The sequence below is a fragment of the Bombina bombina genome, chromosome 3, assembly GCF_027579735.1.
Source record: "Bombina bombina isolate aBomBom1 chromosome 3, aBomBom1.pri, whole genome shotgun sequence".
Taxonomy (NCBI): Eukaryota; Metazoa; Chordata; class Amphibia; order Anura; family Bombinatoridae; genus Bombina; species Bombina bombina.
Window position 1 is genome coordinate 1289880038 of NC_069501.1, and position 21913 is coordinate 1289901950.

The 21913-nt window shown below is 44.2% G+C and overlaps 1 protein-coding gene across 1 annotated transcript in view; it reads left to right on the forward strand.

Moving 5' to 3' along the window:
* Positions 1-21913, forward strand: part of DNHD1 (dynein heavy chain domain 1) — a 1127964-nt gene that overhangs the window by 270740 nt on the left and 835311 nt on the right. Inside the window, exons 4-6 of the mRNA XM_053705693.1 lie at positions 10262-10405; positions 10505-10574; positions 12788-12981. Coding sequence (XP_053561668.1) covers positions 10262-10405; positions 10505-10574; positions 12788-12981 — 408 coding nt within the window. The remainder of the gene's footprint in view (positions 1-10261; positions 10406-10504; positions 10575-12787; positions 12982-21913) is intronic.

Below are 21913 nucleotides of genomic sequence, written 5' to 3' on the forward strand. Positions count from 1 at the left end.
AAGAGTAGGAATTGCCCCATAAACTTTAGGAACTGTTTCTCAAAGTTCTAAATTGGCTACAGGTAAAGGATACAATTTCTTAAACCTAAAAGAAGGGTCAAAAGAGGTACCAGGCATAGACCATTCTTTAGCAATCACATTAGAGATAGCATCAGGAATAGGAAATACTTCAGGATTAATAACATTAGTCCTAAATACAGAATTTAGATGATTAATAGCTTTATCATCAGGAGGTTTAGACTTTCAATATCAAAAGTAAACAAAACTTCCTTTAAGAGAGAACAATTAAATTCTATCTTAAATAAAAAAAGAAAATTTATGTTTACCTGATAAATTTATTTATTTTTTGACACAATGAGTCCATGGATCATCTTAATTACTAATGGGAAATTCACCTCCTGGTCAGCAGGAGGCGGCAAAGAGCACCACAGCAAAGCTGTTAAATAGCTCCTCCCTTCCCTCCCACTCCAGTCATTCGACCAAAGTTAAGGAAAGAAAGGAAAAACCAAGGTGCAGAGGTATCTGAAGTTTAAAATAATCAACAACCTGTCTTACAAGAACAGGGCGGGCCGTGGACTCATCGTGTCAATTTTTTTTTTATCAGGGAAGCATAAATTTTCTTTTCTTTTTTATGACACGATGAGTCTACGGATCATCTTAATTACTAATGGGATTCAATACCCAAGCTAGAGTACACAGATGATACGGGAGGGACAAGACAGGGAACCTAAACGGAAGGCACCACTGCTTGAAGAACCTTTCTCCCAAAAGCGGCCTCAGCCGAGGCAAAAGTGTCAAATTTGTTGAATTTTGAAAAAGTGTGAAGAGAGAAAAAAGTTGCAGCCTTGCAAATCTGTTCCACAGAAGCTTTATTTTCGAATGCCCATGAGGAAGCAACAGCCGTCGTGGAATAAGCCGTAACTCTCTCTGGAGGCTGCTGTCCAGTAGTCTCATACATAAAAAGTATCATACTCTTCAGCCAAAAAGAAAGAGAAGTAGCTGTAGCCATCTGTCCCTTACATTTTCCTGAGAAAACTACAAACAGTGCAGAAGACTGAAGAAAATCTTTAGTCGCCTGCAGGTAAAACTTTAAAATACATCCAAATTGTGCAGAAACTGATCCTTCTGAGAAGTAGGATTGGGACACAAATAAAGAATAACAATCTCCTGATTAATGTTCCGATCAGAAACTACCTTAGGAAGAAATACTAAATTAGTACGAAAATAAACTACCTTAACAAAAAGAAAAATAAGGTAAGGTAATGAGACTCTTACTGCAGTACCGAGAGCTCTGACACTCTGCGAGCAGAAGACATAGTATCAATAAATAAAGGTTTCCAAGGAAACAACTTAATATCCAGGGAATTAATAGGCTCAAACTCCGGACCCCTAAGTGGTCACTATGACCCTTGGGGTAATTGCCCTTGCTTGACCAACTTTTAAGCAGATATAGCTTACTCTAACACTAGTTTTAATGCACTTGTTGAGCGGAGCTCTCCTGCGTTGCTTCCTCTCAGTATGGCGGTTAGCTCCACCTTCCAACAATTCTCTTTGGTAGAGGTTTCAGATGTACAATCATTTTGTCGGGTCTTGGTTAGGATCAGGCCTGGGTTCATACCAGTTACTCCTCCATGGAGTCTGAATTTAGTTTTTCAGAGTTCTTCAAGGGGCTCCGTTTGAGGCTATTCTTTCCTTTAGATATTGAGTTTTTATCTTGGAAAGTTTTATTTCTTGTTGTTATTTCTTCTGTTCGGAGAGTGTCAGAGCTCTGGCATTTCAGTATGAGTCTCTTTATCTTCTTTCCATTCAGATAAGGTAGTTTTAGGTATTAAATTAGGATTTCTTCCTAAGGTTGTTTCTGATTGGAACATTAATCAGGAGAATGTTATTCCTTTCTTGTGTCCTTATCCTTTCTATCAGAAGGAAGGACTTCTGTTCAATTTGGACGTAGTCCGTGCTTTAAAATTTTATTTTCAGACAACTAAGGATTTTCGTCAGTCTTCTTCTTTTTTTGTGGTTTTCTCAGGAAAACGTAAGGGACAGAAAGCTATGGCTACTTCTCTTTCTTTTCGGATGTAATGTATAATACGTTTTGCATATGAGACTGCTGGACAGCGGTCTCCTAAGAGAGTTCCGGCACATTCCACGAGGGCTGTTGCTTCCTCATGGGCGTTCAAAAATGAAGCTTCTGTGGAACAGATTTGCAAGATTGAAACTTGGTCCTCTCTTCACACTTTGTCAAAGTTCTACAAATTTGACACTTTTGCCTCGGCTGAGGCAGCTTTTGGGAGAAAGGTTCTTCAAGCAGTGGTGCCTTTCGTTTAGGTTCCCTGTCTTGTCCCTCCCATATCATCTGTGTACTCTAGCTTGGGTATTGGATCCCATTAGTAATTTTGATGATCCGTGGACTCATCGTGTCATAAAAAAGAAAAGAAAATTTATGCTTACCTGATAAATTTATTTATTTTTTGACACAATGAGTCCACGGCCCGCCCTGTGTTTTTAGACAGGTTGTGGGTTATTGTTAACTTCAGACACCTCTGCACCTTGGCTTTTCCTTTCTCTTCCTAACTTCTGTTGAATGACTGGAGTGGGAGGGAAGGGAGGAGCTATTTAACAGCTCTGCTGTGGTGCTCTTTGCCTCCTCCTGCTGACCAGGAGGTGAATATCCCATTAGTAATTATGATGATCTGTGGACTCATCGTGTCAAAAAAGAAATAAATTTATCAGGTAATTATAAATTTTCTTTTTCTTGTATCTCATTCTCTGCAGGCTTCCCCTTGCCTCAGTGCTTTTGACAGACGGATAAAATTATAGCATGTGGATTCAAGTAGGGCTACTAGGTGCATGATTAAGGGACACCCTCCCAAAACATTGCTGAAATACTTTTGTACCTCCATGAGAGAAGTAGCATAAATACATTTTGTAAATAAAGGTGCTGTGGAGTTTTTGATTGTTACCCTAGGTCCTGAGTTTGTTCCAGGATTCGATTTTAATCCGTCAAAATGCATTGATATAAAAGTCGGTTCAATGGCTTAGAAATTAGCTTTTTAGCCTTCAGAGTTTAGCCTTCCTCTAGATTCCTAAAGAGTAAGTTCATTTGTTGATTCTTGTAAATTAGGAAGCTGTTAAAGTTGCATTGTATGAATCTTGAGGGTATAATTTTGACTAGTTGTCCCTTTGACATGGCATCTGAGGATGAATCCTAGTGTCCTCACTTTTCTATCCTCTTCTTACTTCTAATTATTATTTTATTATTTTATTATTATTATCGGTTATTTGTAGAGCGCCAACAGATTCCGCAGCGCTATTAACAAATGCGGAGTACAGAAAAAAACAGTTATAGGGATCAAATGGGTAGAGGGCCCTGCCAAGAGTTGCACTGTTGTAGTCAGCTCTTGAGAAGGTGATCAACAAACAGCTGGACTCTTAAGCTTACATGCTAGGGGGGTTCAGGGGATAGCAATGGAGGAGAGGAACTGGTATAAAGAAAGGTTAGCGTAGGTTGTATGCATCCCTGAACAGTAGAGTCTTTAGGGAGCACTTGAAGCTTTTAAAACTAGAAGAGAGTCTTGTGGAACGAGGCAGAGAGTTCCACAAGATGGTAGCCAGTCTGGAGAAGTCCTGTAAACTGGAGTGTGATGAGGTGACAAGAGAGGAGGAGAGTAGGAGGTCGTGAGCAGAGCGAAGGGGACGGGAGGGAGAGTATCTGGAGACAAGATCTGAGATATAGGGGGGAGCAGTGCAGTTGAGGGCTTTGTATGTCAGAGTGAGAATTTTGTGTTTGATCCTAGAGGCAAGAGGAAGCCAGTGAAGAGATTGGCAGAGAGGTGCAGCAGATGAAGAGCGACATGTAAGGAAGATGAGTCTGGCAGAGGCATTCATTAAGGATTGTAAAGGAGCTAGGCGGTAGGTGGGGAGACCAGAGAGGACAGAGTTGCAGTAATCGAGGCGGGAGAGGATGAGAGAGTGGATTAAAATCTTAGTTGTGTCTTGTGTAAGGAAGTGTCTAATTTTAGAGATGTTTTTAAGGTAGAAGCGGCAGGCTTTAGCCAAAGACTGAATGTGAGGAGTGAAAGAAAGATCTGAGTCAAATGTGACCCCAAGACATCGGGCATGCGGGGTAGGGGTAATGATGGAGTTGTCGACAGTTATAGAGAGATTGGGGGTGGAGAGTTTTGAATAAGGGGGGGAAAATAAGGAGCTCAGTTTTGGAGAGATTTAGCTTGAGGTAGTGAGAGGACATCCAGTTGGAGATGTGAGAAAGACAGTTAGTGACACGGGTTAGCAAGGAAGGAGAAAGGTCTGATGCAGAGAAGTAGATTTGGGTGTCGTCGGCATACAAATGATATTGTAAACCATGGGACTTTATTAGGGAACCTAGTGATGATGTGTAGATTGAGAAGAGAAGGGGACCGAGGACAGAGCCTTGCGGTACTCCGACAGAAAGTGGTGACGGGGCAGAGGAGGCCCCAGAGAAGGCTACACTAAAGGTACGGTTTGACAGGTAGGAAGAGAGCCACGAGAGGGCTGTGTCACATATACCGAAGGATTGGAGGGTTTGGAGCAAGAGAGGGTGGTCAACAGTGTCAAAGGCTGCGGACAGATCAAGGAGAATAAGCAGAGAGAAGTGGCCTTTTGATTTTGCTGTAAGTAGGTTGTTGGTAACCTTAACAATTGCTGTTTCTGTGGAGTGATGGGGACGAAATCCAGATTGCAATGGGTCAAGGAGGGAGTTTATTGTAAGGAAATGGGATAGGCGTGCATAAGCTAGTTTTTTGAGAAGCTTTGATGCAAGAGGGAGGATGGAAATAGGGCGGTAGTTGGATGGGGAGGTAGGATCAAGGGAAGGTTTTTTGAGGATAGGTGTGACCAGTGCATGTTTCAGCGATGAGGGAAATATACCGGTGCTGAAGGAGAGGTTGAAAGTGTGTGTGAGTATAGGGGTAAGGGTGGCAGAGAGGGAGGGGAGTAGCTGTGAGGGGATAGGGTCAAAGGGACAGGTAGTGAGGTGAGAGCGCAGTATAAGTGCCGAAACTTCTTTCTCAGTAACAGGGGAGAATGAGCTAAGTTTGAGGTTATGTGGGTTGTGGTTGATTGAGAGCATTTGAGGAGGTGAGGGAATGGAATTATGTTGAGAGCTGATTTCATTTCTGATGGAGTTGATTTTGTTATTGAAGTGGTTGGCAAAGTCTTGAGCTGACAGAGAGGTTGTATTAGGAGGTGGGGGAGGGCGGAGAAGAGTATTGAAAGTGGAGAACAAACGTTTTGGGTTTGAAGAAAGATTAGAGATAAGAGTAGAGAAATAGTGTTGCTTATGGAAATTAAGGGCAGAGTAGTAGGAGTTCAAGATAAATTTGTAGTGTTGAAAATCAGCTGAACTCCTAGATTTTCTCCAGTGCCGCTCAGCAGTATGGGAACATCTGCATAGGTATCGTGTCAGAGGAGTATGCCAGGGCTGAGGATGAGTGTTTGATTTCCGAGCTATGGTAAGAGGGGCAGATTGTCAAGGACGGATGTAAGGGTGGACTTATAGTGGCAGATAGATTGGTCAGGGCATGAAAAGGAGGAGAAGGATGAGAGGAGAGGTTTGAGGGAATTAGAAAGCTGTTGTTGATCTAATGATGTAATGCTTCTGTGAAGTTTGGTGTGAGGAGCAGAAGGAGGGAGAGTTGTAGGGAGGGATGATATGTTGCAAGTAAGGAGATGGTGGTCAGAAAGAGGAAAGGGGGAGTTTGTGAAGTTTGAGAGGGTGCATCAATAGCTAAAGATCAGGTCAAGGGAGTGAACATCTTTGTGAGTGGGAGAATCAGTCCATTGTGACAAACCAAAAGAGGAAGTGAGTTGCAGAAGTTGTTTTGCAGAGGAGGCAGTGGGATTATCAAGAGGGATGTTGAAGTCACCAAGAATGAGGTAAGGGGTGTCTGAGGAAAGGAAATAAGGTAGCCATGCAGCCAAGTGATCTAGAAATTGAGTTGAGGAGCCAGGAGGATGGTATATGACTGCGACACATATAGAAAGAGGAGAGAATAAGCGAAGCATGTGGGTTTCGAATGAGGAAAATGTGAGGGAAGTAATGGGATGTATTTGTTGAAAGGTGCAACGAGAGGAAAGTGCTTGGTGAGTACAGCGCTACAAAGCCCTAGAGGAAGGGTTTTTGGCTAAAGATGGTGTCCACGATTGGTTATATTACCTATAAGTGGTGTATATAATAGTAATACAAATAACCGATAGGCCTAAACACATAAATATTACAATGTATAGGAAAAAGAATTTATAATAGATCGGACACTCCTATATGTTTAGCTAATGACATTTAATATGACATATATGGTTTAAAATCCTGGACAATATAAACATACATAAAATACATAAATGGCAATTGTAAGAAAACCTTAAAAACAAGATCTTAAAAACAAGATCTAATGGTACCGTTATGTGCACATAAAAAAGGGGGGGGGGGGTTCAGTTATAAAAATAAAGTCTTAAAAGTCCAAAGAATAGTCATGTGATCCTATGGTATATCGACTTATTTTAGTATTTTAGAATTTAGAAACTACGGACATCCTTTTTAAGGTCGATATTTTAGGAAGATACCGAGAACTCTTAGATTTTTTCCAGGTCTTTTAACCCAGCTGTTTAAGTCTTGCTTTTTTAATTCCAACTTTTTAACTCTTATCCTATAATCCTCAGTCTTAACCAACATAGTTTTTTATATATGCTTTTACATATATTCTTTATATACCATTTGAGGTTTCTAATGAGCTTTTATATGCACTATTTATTTATATATTTTGTCCTATACAGACATATATACACAACCTGTCTATTAGAGTAAGGGTCTACTATGACCAACGGAGTTTTGGGTTTTTAGACCCAGATATTTCATTTTCTCGATCTAAAGTGTCATAATAAATATAAATTCCTATCCCCTTCATATGTTTTTATATGGTTTTAGATGCTTTATATCTCTATTATTATTATTATTTTTTATATGTTTTTATATGCTTTATATCTTTATATTATGTGGAAATATCTATATAATAGATCTGAAACAGACCAATATAATGTCAACAAACACGTATTTACCATACATATTTATTATTCAAAAGGTTGTATATTCAATTTTTGTATTTTTGTATTTTTATATTTTGGGTTCTGTAATGGACCAATGTAATGCCGATCACGTTCATTATATATATACCATTTTATCATATTTAACAGATCCTGAGCCTAATACCACCAATCATATTATATTTGGAATACGCATATACACCTCAGGTTTTCAGAGACATGGTTCCTGCGGACAGATGTACAACATGCGGTAAAAGTAGAGCCAACCGGAAGTACGTACACGAGCTACAACGTCACTTCCGGTTAATCCCCACTTCCGGTGTAAACTACGGCAATCGGGATACGGCCTCACATATTGACCACAATGTTGGGAAATATTACTAAATATGAAATATAAATGCAGGAGGGATACATACAGTGAGTAAGAATTAGGATCTATACAAAATAAAAAAGGGCGCAATTTTCGGCGCAATTTTTTGGCGTGAATTTTGGGCGCCAAAATCAATCCAATTCCATTGGCTAACCAATATATTTAAGGTGAGCAAACCAGAGAGCCGGTACCAGTCTTGAGAAAGGTTCTTTGTGAACCGAAACGCGTTGGCTACTGGTATTACGGCTCAGGATCTCATTGGTGAGTTTATTACCTTTACCCTTATCTTTTAGTAGCTTTATTGCACTATGTTTGCTCTTTTTACCAATTTATAGGTTCAAGATGACACCACTGAAGTTTTAACACACACCTTAAGAAGAGGACCCACACTTAGGAATCCTATAACCACATCTGTTTGGATATATTTTGAGTTATCACAGATTTTTTGGGAACATTTGTTTTATGCTTTAAAGATACATTTGACATTCACTAAGGCATATTTTTGGTGTACACCTCACTCATTTTTATTTTTATTTTGAAAAACTATTTCCACTTTCTACACAGTTGTGATATCACAAGTTGTATTTTTGGCTTTTCATTTTGGCTTTTTAATTTTGGAAGGCAATTAATCCATTTTTTCACATTTTTATCATATCTTTGAGTGGTTCACTAAGTTTGAACACACCAGCATTGGGACATAGATAAGTCGATATACCATAGGATCACATGACTATTCTTTGGACTTTTAAGACTTTATTTGTATAACTGAACCCCCCCTTTTTTATGTGCACATAACGGTACCATTAGATCTTGTTTTTAAGATCTTGTTTTTAAGGTTTTCTTACAATTGCCATTTATGTATTTTATGTATGTTTATATTGTCCAGGATTTTAAACCATATATGTCATATTAAATGTCATTAGCTAAACATATAGGAGTATCCGATCTATTATAAATTCTTTTTCCCATACATTGTAATATTTATGTGTTTAGGCCTATCGGTTATTTGTATTACTATTATATACACCACTTATAGGTAATATAACCAATCGTGGACACCATCTTTAGCCACAAACCCTTCCTCTAGGGCTTTGTAGCGCTGTACTCACCAAGCACTTTAACCTATTGTTATTTTGGGATCTGGTTGGGAGATTCCGCAACTGGAGTATAGCTTGTATGGTTGACATCTTGGCGCTGCAAGATATATATTCACATCATTGCAACGAGAGGAAAGTAAAATACCTACACCACCTCCTTGTCTATTACCAGACCTAGGAGTGTGGCTGAAGTGGAGACCCCCATGTGACAGAGCAGCAGTGGATGCTGTGTCTAGGGGAGAGAGCCAGGTTTCTGTTAGGGCCAGAAGGTTGAGGGAGTGGGAGATAAAGAGGTCATGTATAGAAGTGAGTTTGTTGCAAACAGAGCGAGAGTTCCAAAGTGCACAAGTGAAAGGGGAAGTGGCTTTTGATGCAAGAGGAATGTGAGTAAGGTTGTCAGAGTTTTGTTTTTTGAGTCTGTGGGATGGTATAAATGGATGTGTATGGCTAGGCAGTTGTTGGGGACCAGGATTAGAGGAGATGTCACCAGCAGTTAGTAGAAGCAAGAGGGAGAGTGACATAAGATGAGATACAGATTTGCAGTAGTGAGACTGCTTTTGAGACAAGGTGCAGGGGGGAAGGTGCAGGTGCAGAAGATATTTTGCCTTTTTTGTATCAGCTATTGCTGACGTATTTAATCAAACCTTAAGCCCCTCTTCAGTGGAATCCGTTAATACCAAAGAGACTCCCTCTAACTCTGCCACTCCGACTTCTAAACCCCCTAGCTCAGTATCAGAGTCTCTTTTATCCTCGCAATTGGCTTGGGAAGGCCCTATCTCGCCCAGTCTCTCATAAAGGCATAACGTCTACATGATGGCCACTAGCCCTTCCCACATGCTTTTCACATAGAGGTGATAGAACCTCCTCCCCAGAGGTAAAACGGGTTAAAGAACCCTCCTCCCTCAGGGTTTTCAAGAGGGGCATCAGAGCTCTGACTTTGATGAATTTTGAACTTGATTCTTTTTTGTTTTTGAAGTTCTTCTGTGGGTTAGCACTGCGGAATCTGTTGGCGCTCTACAAATAACCGATAATAATAATTATAGGTGCCTTAGAAATGCAAAATATGAAGACTCCTGTCTTGTCATAAAATTCGGATTATTATAGACTATGGTGACTAAATAATCTTGATTTTATTAAACACAGGAGGCAAATATACCCCCCTTCTGTCCCTCCCATAATGTGCTAAGAAAGATTTTGTTTTCTTGAAATGTCATCTAAATTATGTTATGCCTGCTGATTTTCTTTTTCTGTGGTGAGTTGTTATTTTTTGTTTTTTCTCTTTCACTGATTTTGTTTCCTTATTTATCTACGGACCATGTCATCGGTTGTTTTCCTTCCTGGGAGTCGCTGTTCCATTTTGTTCTATGATGGATATTCATTTGAGTTTGTTTCCTTCCTGATTGGTTCTGCTGTCTTATGGTCAATGAAAAGAGGAAGTGCTGGACTTGTTCATTACAGTTTATTAGGCTGCTGTGTGTTGATTGGTGCAGTCTTGTTACTATGTTGTTTTTTTTTCTCTGTATTTTTTCTTTGCTGCTGGAATCAGTAAAGATTTGATGCAAAATATTCGCCTCTTGTCTTTAATAAAATCAAGATTATTTAGTCACCATAGGCTATAATAATCTGAATTATGATCTAGTTTATTTTTGGCAACTATGTGTGTTGATGATAATTTATTTATGTGATCAGTCAGATTTACTCTCAATGTTCCTTTCCACAGCCTGGACCTGGTGTTTGCTGCTCCATGCTGAAAGTCAGCCTAGAGTTTTCTGAAGAACACAAGCTGCGGCTGAACCCATCCAGTGATCATGTGCAGCTGAGCTTACAGGGAGCTGTGGGGTCCATACTGGATTTGGTCTCAGAGGTAAGCCCCTTAAGCACAGAATAGATTCCTGTACCTCATCATGCATGGTGGAAAATGATCTCTTCATACAGTTGTATGAATTATTTATTTTACTTCTAGGTAACTAGTAGCATGCAAAATATAAATCTCAAACCATCTACATCTGTGAATGTGCAACAAAGACTGAATGGTGAGTAGGAACAACTTCAAGGTCCTGATTCGCTAAAGCTCTTTGCTTAGGTTAAAATCTCTAAAAGGCTTTTTCAGGGCAGACCAGGATTCAGTAGCAGGTCTGTGTAGGTCAGCTAGTGCAGACCAAGAATCAGTAGCAGGGCTGTGTAGGTCAGCTAGTGCAGACCAGGAGTCAGTAGCTTGGCTGTGTAAGTCAGCTAGTGCAGACCAGGAGTCAGTACCAGGGCTGTGTAGGTCAGCTAGTGCAGACCAGGAGTCAGTAGCATGGTTGTATATGTCAGCTAGTGCAGACCAGAAGTCAGTATCAGGTCTGTGTAGGTCTGTTAGTGCAGACCAGGAGTCAGTAGCTTGGCTGTGTAAGTCAGCTATTGCAGACCAGGAGTCAGTAGCATGGCTGTGTAGGTCAGCTAGTGCAGACCAGGAGTCAGTAGCATGGCTGTATATGTCAGCTAGTGCAGACCAGAAGTCAGTATCAGGTCTGTGTAGGTCAGTTAGTGCAGACCAGGAGTCAGTAGCTTGGCTGTGTTGGTCAGTTAGTGCAGACCAGGAGTCAGTTGCATGGCTGTGTAGGTCAGCTAGTGCAGACCAGAAATCAGTATCAGGTCTGTGTAGGTCAGTTAGTGCAGACCAGGAGTCAGTAGCTTGGCTGTGTTAGTCAGCTAGTGCAGATCATTAGTCAGTTGCTTGGCTGTGTAAGTCAGCTAATACAGACCAGGAGTCAGTAGCATGGCTATATATGTCAGCTAGTGCAGACCAGAAGTCAGTATCAGGTCTGTGTAGGTCAGTTAGTGCAGACCAGGAGTCAGTAGCTTGGCTATGTAAGTCAGCTAGGGCAGACCAGGAGTCAGTAGCATGGTTGTGTAGGTCAGCTAGTGCAGACCAGGAGTCAATGGCATGGCTGTATATGTCAGCTAGTGCAGACCAGGAGTCAGTTGCATGGCTGTGTAGGGCAGCTAGTGCAGACCAGAAATCAGTATCAGGTATGTGTAAGTCAGCTAGTGCAGACCAGGAGTCAGTTGCATGGCTGTATAGGTCAGCTAGTGCAGACCAGGAGTCAGTAGCTTGGCTGTGTAGGTAAGCTAGTGCAGACCAGGAGTCAGTAGCATGGTTGTGTAGGTCAGCTAGTGCAGACCAGGAGTCAGTAGCATGGCTATATATGTCAGCTAGTGCAGACCAGAAGTCAGTATCAGGTCTGTGTAGGTCTGTTAGTGCAGACCAGGAGTCAGTACCAGGGCTGTGTAGGTCATCTAGTGCAGACCAGGAGTCAGTAGCATGGTTGTATATGTCAGCTAGTGCAGACCAGAAGTCAGTATCAGGTCTGTGTAGGTCTGTTAGTGCAGACCAGGAGTCAGTAGCATGGCTGTGTAAGTCAGCTAGTGCAGATCAGGAATCAGTAGCATGGCTGTGTAGGTAAGCTAGTGCAGACCAGGAGTCAGTAGCTTGGCTGTGTAGGTAAGCTAGTGCAGACCAGGAGTCAGTAGCTTGGCTGTGTAGGTAAGTTAGTGCAGACCAGGAGTCAGTAGCTTGGCTGTGTAGGTAAGCTAGTGCAGACCAGGAGTCAGTAGCTTGGCTGTGTAGGTCAGCTAGTGCAGACCAGGAGTTGGTAGCTTGGCTGTGTAGGTAAGCTAGTGCAGACCAGGAGTTGGTAGCTTGGCTGTGTAGGTAAGCTAGTGCAGACCAGGAGTCAGTAGCTTGGCTGTGTAGGTAAGCTAGTGCAGACCAGGAGTCAGTAGCTTGGCTGTGTAGGTAAGCTAGTGCAGACCAGGAGTTGGTAGCTTGGCTGTGTAGGTAAGCTAGTGCTGACCAGGATTCAGTAGCTTGGCTGTGTAGGTAAGCTAGTGCAGACCAGGAGTCAGTAGCTTGGCTGTGTAGGTAAGCTAGTGCAGACCAGCAGTCAGGAGCATGGCTGTGTAAGTCAGCTAGTGCAGACCAGGAGTCCATAGCATGGCTGATTATGTCTAGATGAAATTTGTTCTCATTTAATAAATGGGAGCTGAGGTATTTCCTGCTGATCTTTCTCATGTGGTTACATTTAGTTATTATCCAATACAGCAAGACAAAACGTTTTATTTTAAAGTCTTTTATTACATAGGACATGATATTGGTTATAGAGCAGTGAACTCTGTATGTGAATGATTATAGCAGGAAAGCTTTAGTTCTAGTATAACAGATCTCATTACATTTAAATCTAATGAACGGGCTGTGTTTTAGGATCCCCACTCTTCTCAAGTCTTAAAGTGATACCGGAACACGTACCCCTCCTCAAGAGACTCAGTGTGGACAGACTCACAGTTAAGGGACAGACACTGAATGGTCACTTCCTACCTCTTAGACTCCAAACACTGGAAAGGGATCTGCGTACTGACGTCCAACCTGACCTAGAGAGAATGAAGAAAGTGCTGGAGGTGAGTGTCTTTTACCTGTGTACTGCTGGTGGTCTCTCATTCAGTGTGTTCCACTGTGAAGTATCTTAGCCCTAAAGTTAGCATGGTAGATGAAGAAGAGTGCACTAAGGATAGTGTGGCTGTGGCTCCTATGGATTTTATTTTCAAAACGGATACAGTGACCTGCACTAGGGGTAACACTTTAATATAAATACAGTATATATAAGAGAAAAAGGTAGTTAGCTTGGTTGAAGAATGAGACTAATTTTGCAGGATATATGTTGCATATCCAGGACAGTTTACAAATCTGAGTAGACACCAGAAGAGCATTAGCAGCAGATCAGCATGTGATAGTTAATAGAGAAGTTTGTAGTCAGGCCACGGTACAATACCAGATTAGGAGCCAGGAACCAAACATCACAGCAAAAGGCTGAGATAGAAGAATAATCCAAAGTTCTGTTCCAAGAGACAGTAGCAAGGTAATCAGTCAGAAGAAGCATAAATCAGGATATAAACTAGGGTGAGAATCAATGAAACAGTCCATAAACAAGAATGCCAGGGCTTCCATAGAGAATAACCAAGCACCAAACTGACATCAGCAACAATCTTTCAACACCACATAGGCATTGGCACCAAAACACCTGAATGATCATTCTTCATGTTAAGGTCACAAATAGCACTACCCTTAGTGCACTGTATTTATATTGACAGTAACTTCAGTAGTAGTCCAACTCTAATTTCACTACTATATACAGCTGAGACTGGGCTCTGTGAAGCCTTGGCTCTGAGCTTCAAAGTGGCTCTGGATTATAAGTGGCCAAGTTAAGAACTGGAGTTAAATCCATAATGCTATCATCTAGAATGCTCTACAAACAACACTAACAACATGAAGCATTATTCTAACTATTTGTCATCTCATCTCTCCACAGGTATGCATTTCCTCCTCTGCATTTTTTGCCCTGGTTGCTATTCCATGTCCCTTTAATGTGTTTTCGATATACTGTTATGCATTTCCCCTGATGTCTGAATTTGACTTTTTCTGTATATTTTTTTCAGCTTCATTGTACAATTTCTGTGTGCATCACCCAGCCATTTGCTTACCCCCCCATCTAATTTACAAGTGTGTAACTCCAGTCTTCCTAACTAGTCTACTTGTAACACAGCTGCCTTGTACAATATCTGTGTGCATCCCCCAGCTATTTGTTTAGCCCCCCCATCTAATTTACAAGTGTGTAACTCCAGTCTTCCTAACTAGTCTACTTGTAACACAGCTGCCTTGTACAATATCTGTGTGCATCCCCCAGCTATTTGTTTAGCCCCCCCATCTAATTTACAAGTGTGTAACTCCAGTCTTCCTAACTAGTCTACTTGTAACACAGCTGCCTTGAATCAAATCATTCCAACTCTAATTTCACTGCTATATACAGCTGAGACCTGGCTCTGTGAAGCCTTGGCTCTGAGCGGTGGCTCTGGATTATAAGTGGCCGAGTTAAGAACTGGACGGGAAACTGCAGTGCCACTAACAGGTAATCCTTACTATCTATACACCTCCACAATGCTCTCTATGTCTTTTCTGCTCTTTCTGTCTGCCATCTTCCTAAAACTCACTGCATGCCCTTACAACATCAATAATCCCCACACTATCCTAATCTCTCCTGTTACGGTTACCCTTAGTCTCGCTGAGAGATGGACCGCTTAGTAGCCTGGATTCCTATTGCTGAAGAGGGGAGAAACTGCTTTCCATAGTATTCTATATGAGTCTCGCAAATGTAGAATAATCCCCCTTAGCTGTAGTACAGCTAGGATACCCTTCTGCCCACAAAAACGAGTCAACGCTGCGATTGAGGGACAACCAAGAACTGAGGACTGGGATGCCCAGCCTGCTTTTTATTTAGGTTACATGCACACAGGGCACTCCCAGGGGGGGAAGCATAAAATCCCCCATCACACATTTAGACAAAGCCCTTGGACAGGCCACCGCAGATAACAAGTACACACAAGAAAACAATTGAGTCCTTCTTATCACCTAGCAGTGAATGCTTATCACAAACTTAATTACAGTACACAATATGCTAGGAAACCTGCCTCAGAAAATAGTTTTCTCAAAACTGAACAGAGTTAACCCTTTATGAAATGATACTTGTTACAGTTTTCTTGGAGCCCTTCTTAGGCGCTGGCTTGGCTGGTTCAGGCATTGCTGCTGGGAAATAAGTTTCTTCACAACAAAATAACTAATGCTTCTGTAACAGTGCTCCCTTTCTGTGGAACACTCTGGCAGACACGGTCTGACCCCTTTTCGGGGCAGACTAAGGCTGTCCAGACCGCTGGTTATGCGGGGCTGAGGTCGGTTTGTCTGGACAACCCGTCGGCGTTGCCATTCTGTTTCCCAGGTCTGTAAGTAATGGTGAAATTGAAGGGTTGCAACGATAAACTCCAACGTAATAGCCTGCCATTATCTCCAGAGACCCGGTTCAGCCACACCAACGGGTTATGGTCGGTGACCAGAGTGAACTCCTGCCCATATAAATAGGGAGTCAATTTCTTTAATGCCCACACCAAAGCCAAACACTCCTTTTCGACCGCTGCATAGCTGACTTCGCGGGGCAGGAGCTTCCGGCTGATGTAGGCAACTGGATGCTCCCCTCCATCTTCGCCTACTTGGCTGAGGACGGCTCCCAGCCCGAACATGGAAGCATCTGTGTGGACGATAAAACGTTTGTTAAGGGCTGGAGCCGCCAAGACAGGAGCGTTAATTAGAGCATTTTTGAGAGCCTGGAAAGCCGTTTCACAGTGGGGAGACCACAGGACCTGTCGAGGTAAGTTCTTCTTGGTCAAGTCAGTCAGGGGTTTGGCAAGTGTGCTGTAGTCTGGTACGAACCGTCTATAGTACCCTGCCGTGCCCAGGAAGGCTAGGACCTGAGTCTTAGTGATGGGGGTGGGCCAATTGGCGACAGCTTCTATCTTGGCCGGCTCTGGTCGCTGCTTTCCACACCCCACCCGGTGACCCAGGTACTGTACCTCGGCCATCCCAAAGTGGCATTTTTCTGGCTTCAGAGTCAGGCCAGCAGCCCGGATCTGATCCAGAACCATTCCTATGTGAGCTAAGTGGTCCTCCCATGACTCACTGTGGATCGCTATGTCGTCCAGGTAGGCGCAAGCAAAACTCTGGAAGCCATCCAGGAGCCTATCCACCAAGCGCTGGAATGTAGCTGGGGCATTCTTCATCCCAAACGGCATTACCCTAAACTGATATAAGCCGAATGGGGTGACGAATGCCGACTTGGGGATAGCCTCCGGGGCCAGGGGAATCTGCCAGTAACCTTTGCAGAGGTCAATAGTGGTCAGGTAATTTCCCCTGGCTATACGATCGAGTAGCTCGTCTACCCTGGGCATAGGGTAAGCGTCCGTCACGGTCTTTTCATTGAGCCTCCGATAGTCTACGCAGAACCGGGTGGTCCCATCTTTCTTGGGCACCAAGACAACTGGGGAGGCCCAGGGACTATCGGAGGGCTCAATTACCCCGAGTTGGAGCATCTCATCGATCTCCTTCTTCATTCCTATCCTAACTGCTTCGGGGATTCGGTACGGAGCCTGGCGCAAGGGAGCTTGTCCCGGAGTATCTACCTGGTGGGTGGTTAAAGTAGTGTACCCTGGCTTCGGGGAGAAGGTGAGGTGTTTGGACTGTAGGAGTTGGTTGAGCTGCTCCCTTTCAGTGGGGCTAAGTCGGTCTCCTATCTGAACCTGAGCCACTATACCTGTGGGGAGACTCTTTTCTAATAGGTCTGGAATGGGTAGACTGTCGGGGCCTTCCTGAGGGGAACAACATACGGCCGTCACGTTCTCTGGTCGCTCAAAATATTCCTTGAGCATGTTTACATGGAATGTCTTTCTAAGATTGTTGTCGTGGCAGCTAGCTATCACATAAGTGGTGTCTCCCCTTTTCTCTACGATCTGGTAGGGGCCCTGCCAGGACGCCTGCAATTTGTCTGTCTTCACCGGCTTAAGTACTAACACCTTTTGTCCTATGGTAAAGATTCTCTTTCGGGCCCCCCGATCGTACCATACTTTCTGTCTTCTCTGGGCCGACTGGAGATTAGCCCGCACGGATTTGGCTAATTGCTCCATTCGGTCCCTGAGTTCCAGCACGTATGGCACAATGGGGACACCGTCAGTCTCCATCTCTCCCTCCCAGTGCTCCCGGATCAGGTTTAGGGGTCCCCGTACCTTTCTTCCGTAGAGCAACTCGAAGGGAGAGAACCCTGTCGTTTCCTGGGGCACCTCCCGATAAGCAAAAAGGAGGTGCGGCAGGAAGCGTTCCCAGTCTCGGTATTCCTGAGTGAACGTCTTGAGCATTTGCTTGAGGGTCCCATTGAACCTCTCACACAGCCCGTTCGTCTGGGGGTGGTATGGGGAGCTCAGGAGGGACTTAATTTTGCAAACCTGCCAGAGTTGTTGGGTCAATTCAGCCGTAAATTGGGTGCCTCGGTCGGATAGGATTTCTTTTGGAAATCCTACCCGGGAGAACACCTGTACTAGTGCATTCGCTACCGTATCCGCTTGTATGTTGGATAGGGCGACAGCCTCTGGGTACCTGGTAGCGTAGTCCACTACGGTAAGAATGTAGCGCTTACCGGAGGGACTAGGGGTAGCCAGTGGTCCCACTAGGTCAATAGCAACCCGGCTGAAGGGTTCCTCTACAATGGGCATATTTACTAGATGGGCTTTAGGGTGATCGCCTCGCCTTCCTACTCGTTGACACACATCGCAGGTGTTACAGTAAGTTCTAACGTCGGCGTGTACCCCTGGCCAAAAGAACGTGTGAGTAATGCGGTGTAGGGTACGGGTTACAGCTAGGTGGCCTGCTAAGGGGATGTCATGGCCTATCTTGAGGATTTCTTGACGGTATTTGTGGGGCACTACCAGCTGTCGCCTACGCTGTCCCCTTTTCTCTGTCCAGCGGTATAGTTTCCCTTTTTCCCATAAGAATGTTTCATTATCTGCCCCGCCCCCTCCGGTCTCTGCTCGTTCCCGGTACTTTTGTAAGGTCGGGTCAGTCTTAGACTCTGTCTCGAAAGCATCTGGGGTGTCCCAGGGTATGGGGCCTAACATGTCAGGCAATGTCGGGGTAGGTCTTACCTGTGTCTCCCGCACTGGTGAGAGTTCTCGCTCCGTCCGGGCTTGGGCCCGTGTAGTCACTGGGTCCGCCTCGTTGTTGCATACTGGAGCATAGGCAGAAGTCATGGGGCCCAAATCATTGCCCAGTAGTACTTCGGCAGGTAAATTATCCATTATGCCCAAGTTCACAGCCCCCTTTCCCGCTCCCCAATCAAGATGCACTTTAGCTGTTGGAATTTTGTACACATCCCCCCCCGCCACTCTAACGGCCACAGTCTGTCCAGATCGCTTGTGCTCCGGCACCAAATGACTCTGTACCAGCGTGATAGTAGCCCCTGTGTCTCTCAATCCCTCGGTAGATCGCCCCTCGAGCCATACCTTCTGCCGATGGTGCTGGCGGTTATCTGAGGCAGCATATACAGGGTCCGCCTCGTGAAGCGGCCCCAAATATTCCTCCATAGGGGCCTCTTGGTTAACACAGAGGGTCCGGGCCGGACGATATGCCCCAGAGGGGTAATTGTAATTCCTGGGTGTCTGGTGCGTATTAAGGGGGCAGCTAGCCATGAAATGCCCTGGTTGCTTGCATCGGTGGCAAGTCGGTCTGGGACGCTCAGAGCTGTTATTGGGTGGTCCTGAGTGTCGGGCGGGCCCTGCGGGCACCGGGGCTCGGAATTCAGCACGAGGGGGTGCACGGTAAACCTCTCTGGGTTCGTGAAGACGGGAGTCATAATGTTCATCGGCCAATTTGGCTGCTTCTTCTAAGGTAGAAGGTCGCCTGTCTCGCAGCCATTCCTTCCCTTGCTGTTCCATGCCATTATAAAAATGTTCTAAGAGAAACAATTGTAAAATTTCCTCACCAGTCACCGCTTTACTTCCGCTCATCCAGTGATTTGCCGCTCTCCGCATTCGGTGCGCCCATTCCATATGGGTATCGTTAGGCTTCTTTTTCGTGCCCCGAAACTGTCGGCGATACGCGTCCGGAGTTACTGCGTACCGTCGCAACAGTGTCTCCTTAACTAGCTCATACTGTGTCACTTCCTCAGCACCCAGAGTACGAAAGGCTTCCAGGGCTCGCCCGGATAGTTTCCCAGACAATATCGTGGGCCACTCCCTGTTGGGAATCTGGTGCAGGGCACATTGCCTTTTGAAGTCCGCCAAATATTCATCAATCCCTGTCTCGCTCTCTAGGAAGGGTCGAAATGCCGCATAGGGTATCTTGGGCCTCCCAGCATTTTCGACAGGGATGATTACCTGCGGGGCTTCAGCATTGCGGTGTGCGTTCGCTAGGTTGAGTTCGTGGGCTCGAGTCTCTCGTATATCCTTGTCCGCTTCCGCCATCAACTGCTGTACCAATTCCATGGAGGGGTTCGGCCCGTACAGTGAGAGCCTCTCCCGAACAATCCTGGTTTTTTCGTCACTAATCGTGGTCGGTGTTTCCGCCATTGTGAAGCTCTGATCCAGTTCGGTCAATTCTGCGATCAGCTCTCTCCTCGGCCGGTTGCTGGCGTACCCCCCTCTGCTTTCAAGTAAATCCTTTAGGGTTGTACGCTTCAATTTTTCGTAAGCGCTCTCCATCCGTTCTGTACCTCTCCTAGGAAATCCAGGAAAAATCCCACCGCTGCCGCCAAATGTTACGGTTACCCTTAGTCTCGCTGAGAGATGGACCGCTTAGTAGCCTGGATTCCTATTGCTGAAGAGGGGAGAAACTGCTTTCCATAGTATTCTATATGAGTCTCGCAAATGTAGAATAATCCCCCTTAGCTGTAGTACAGCTAGGATACCCTTCTGCCCACAAAAACGAGTCAACGCTGCGATTGAGGGACAACCAAGAACTGAGGACTGGGATGAACAGCCTGCTTTTTATTTAGGTTACATGCACACAGGGCACTCCCAGGGGGGGAAGCATAAAATCCCCCATCACACATTTAGACAAAGCCCTTGGACAGGCCACCGCAGATAACAAGTACACACAAGAAAACAATTGAGTCCTTCTTATCACCTAGCAGTGAATGCTTATCACAAACTTAATTACAGTACACAATATGCTAGGAAACCTGCCTCAGAAAATAGTTTTCTCAAAACTGAACAGAGTTAACCCTTTATGAAATGATACTTGTTACAGTTTTCTTGGAGCCCTTCTTAGGCGCTGGCTTGGCTGGTTCAGGCATTGCTGCTGGGAAATAAGTTTCTTCACAACAAAATAACTAATGCTTCTGTAACATCTCCCTTCTCTCATCCCCTATGCTTTCCTCTCATGAACTACTCTGTTTCCTTAGCAATACTTCCCCATCTAACTCTCCTGTGTCTAATCATACCTGCTCCTACAAGTCTCACTTTCACCTTCTGTAACTCTCAATGCTACTACTGCTTGCTGCTGGTGATGTCTCTCCTGTGTCTAGTCATACGCGCTCCTACAAGTCTCTCTCTCACCTTCTGTCACTCTCACTGCTGCTACTGCTTGCTGCTGGTGACGTCTCTCCTATGTCTAATCATACCCGCTCCTACAAGTCTCACTCTCACCTTCTGTCACTCTCACTGCTACTACTGCTTGCTGCTGGTGATGTCTCTCCTAACCCTGGCCCTGCAGCAATCTCCACACTTTTACACTCTCGCTCAGTCTCCCACAATACAAACTCAAGGTCACGCGATCCAAACAATATCATCTCCATTAACCCACAGCGCTTATCCCCTCTCTTTTCTTGTGCCCTCTGGAATGCACGCTCTGTCTGTAATAAACTTACAACTGTTCACGACCTGTTTGTTTCTAACGCTTTCAATCTTCTAGCAATTACTGAAACCTGGCTATCTTCCTCTGACACTGCTTCCATTGCTGCTCTAACGCACGGAGGTCTCCACTTTAGCCACACACCTAGGCCAGGTGAGAGACATGGTGGCAATGTTGGAATCTTACTATCCCCCTCCTGCTGCTATCAGCACCTGCATCCTCATCCATCTCTCTCCTTCTCCTCTTTTGAAGTCCGCTGCATCCACATTTTCTCCCCCCCTCTCCTTCAAGGTGGCAGTTATCTATCGCCCCCCTGGACCAACCTCCCAATTCCTCGACAACTTTGCTGCCTGACTTTCTCACTTCCTCTCTACAAATACACCTGCTCTAATCCTAGGGGACTTCAACATCCCCATTGATAACCCATCTGCCCCTGCTGCCTCTAAACTTCTCTCACTCACAAATTCCTTTAGTCTCTCACAATCCATCCTATTCCCTACTCACCACGATGGACACTCTCTTGATCTAGTATTCTCCTACCTCTGCTCCCCTTCTGATGTCACCTGTCGCCCATTTTCCATCTCAGACCACCATCTGCTCACCTATAATTTCAATGTACATGCTAAACCTATTTCTCTCCCCCGCCTCCGCACCTGTAGAAACCTGCACACTGTGGATTCTCTCCAACTTTCTAACCTTATTCAAAAATGCCTTCCCCATTCTTCCACGGTATATATATATTATATATGAAGCCATATTTTTATCAGATATTACTATAGGGTTGCAATTCTGATGTCAGGAATTGACTTAAAACCCATATGATTTGAATACACATCTCAAGGCTCAATGCAGACAGGATGTCCCAAAAACTTCAAAAGAGAGCATTTGCTCCCTAGCCAAGTACAAACTTCAAAACATTCTTTACCTCACCACTTAATGAGATTAGATCTTTTCAAACAAAGCTAAACATGGTACCTAGATTACAGGAATCCCTGGAGTGACAGAGACGTAATGTCTAAAACTTTTCATTTGAAGCCTAATGAGATGCAATGGTTGATTATAACTACATTGGTATATACAAATACTGACCCATTGATTTCAAGATAAACACAT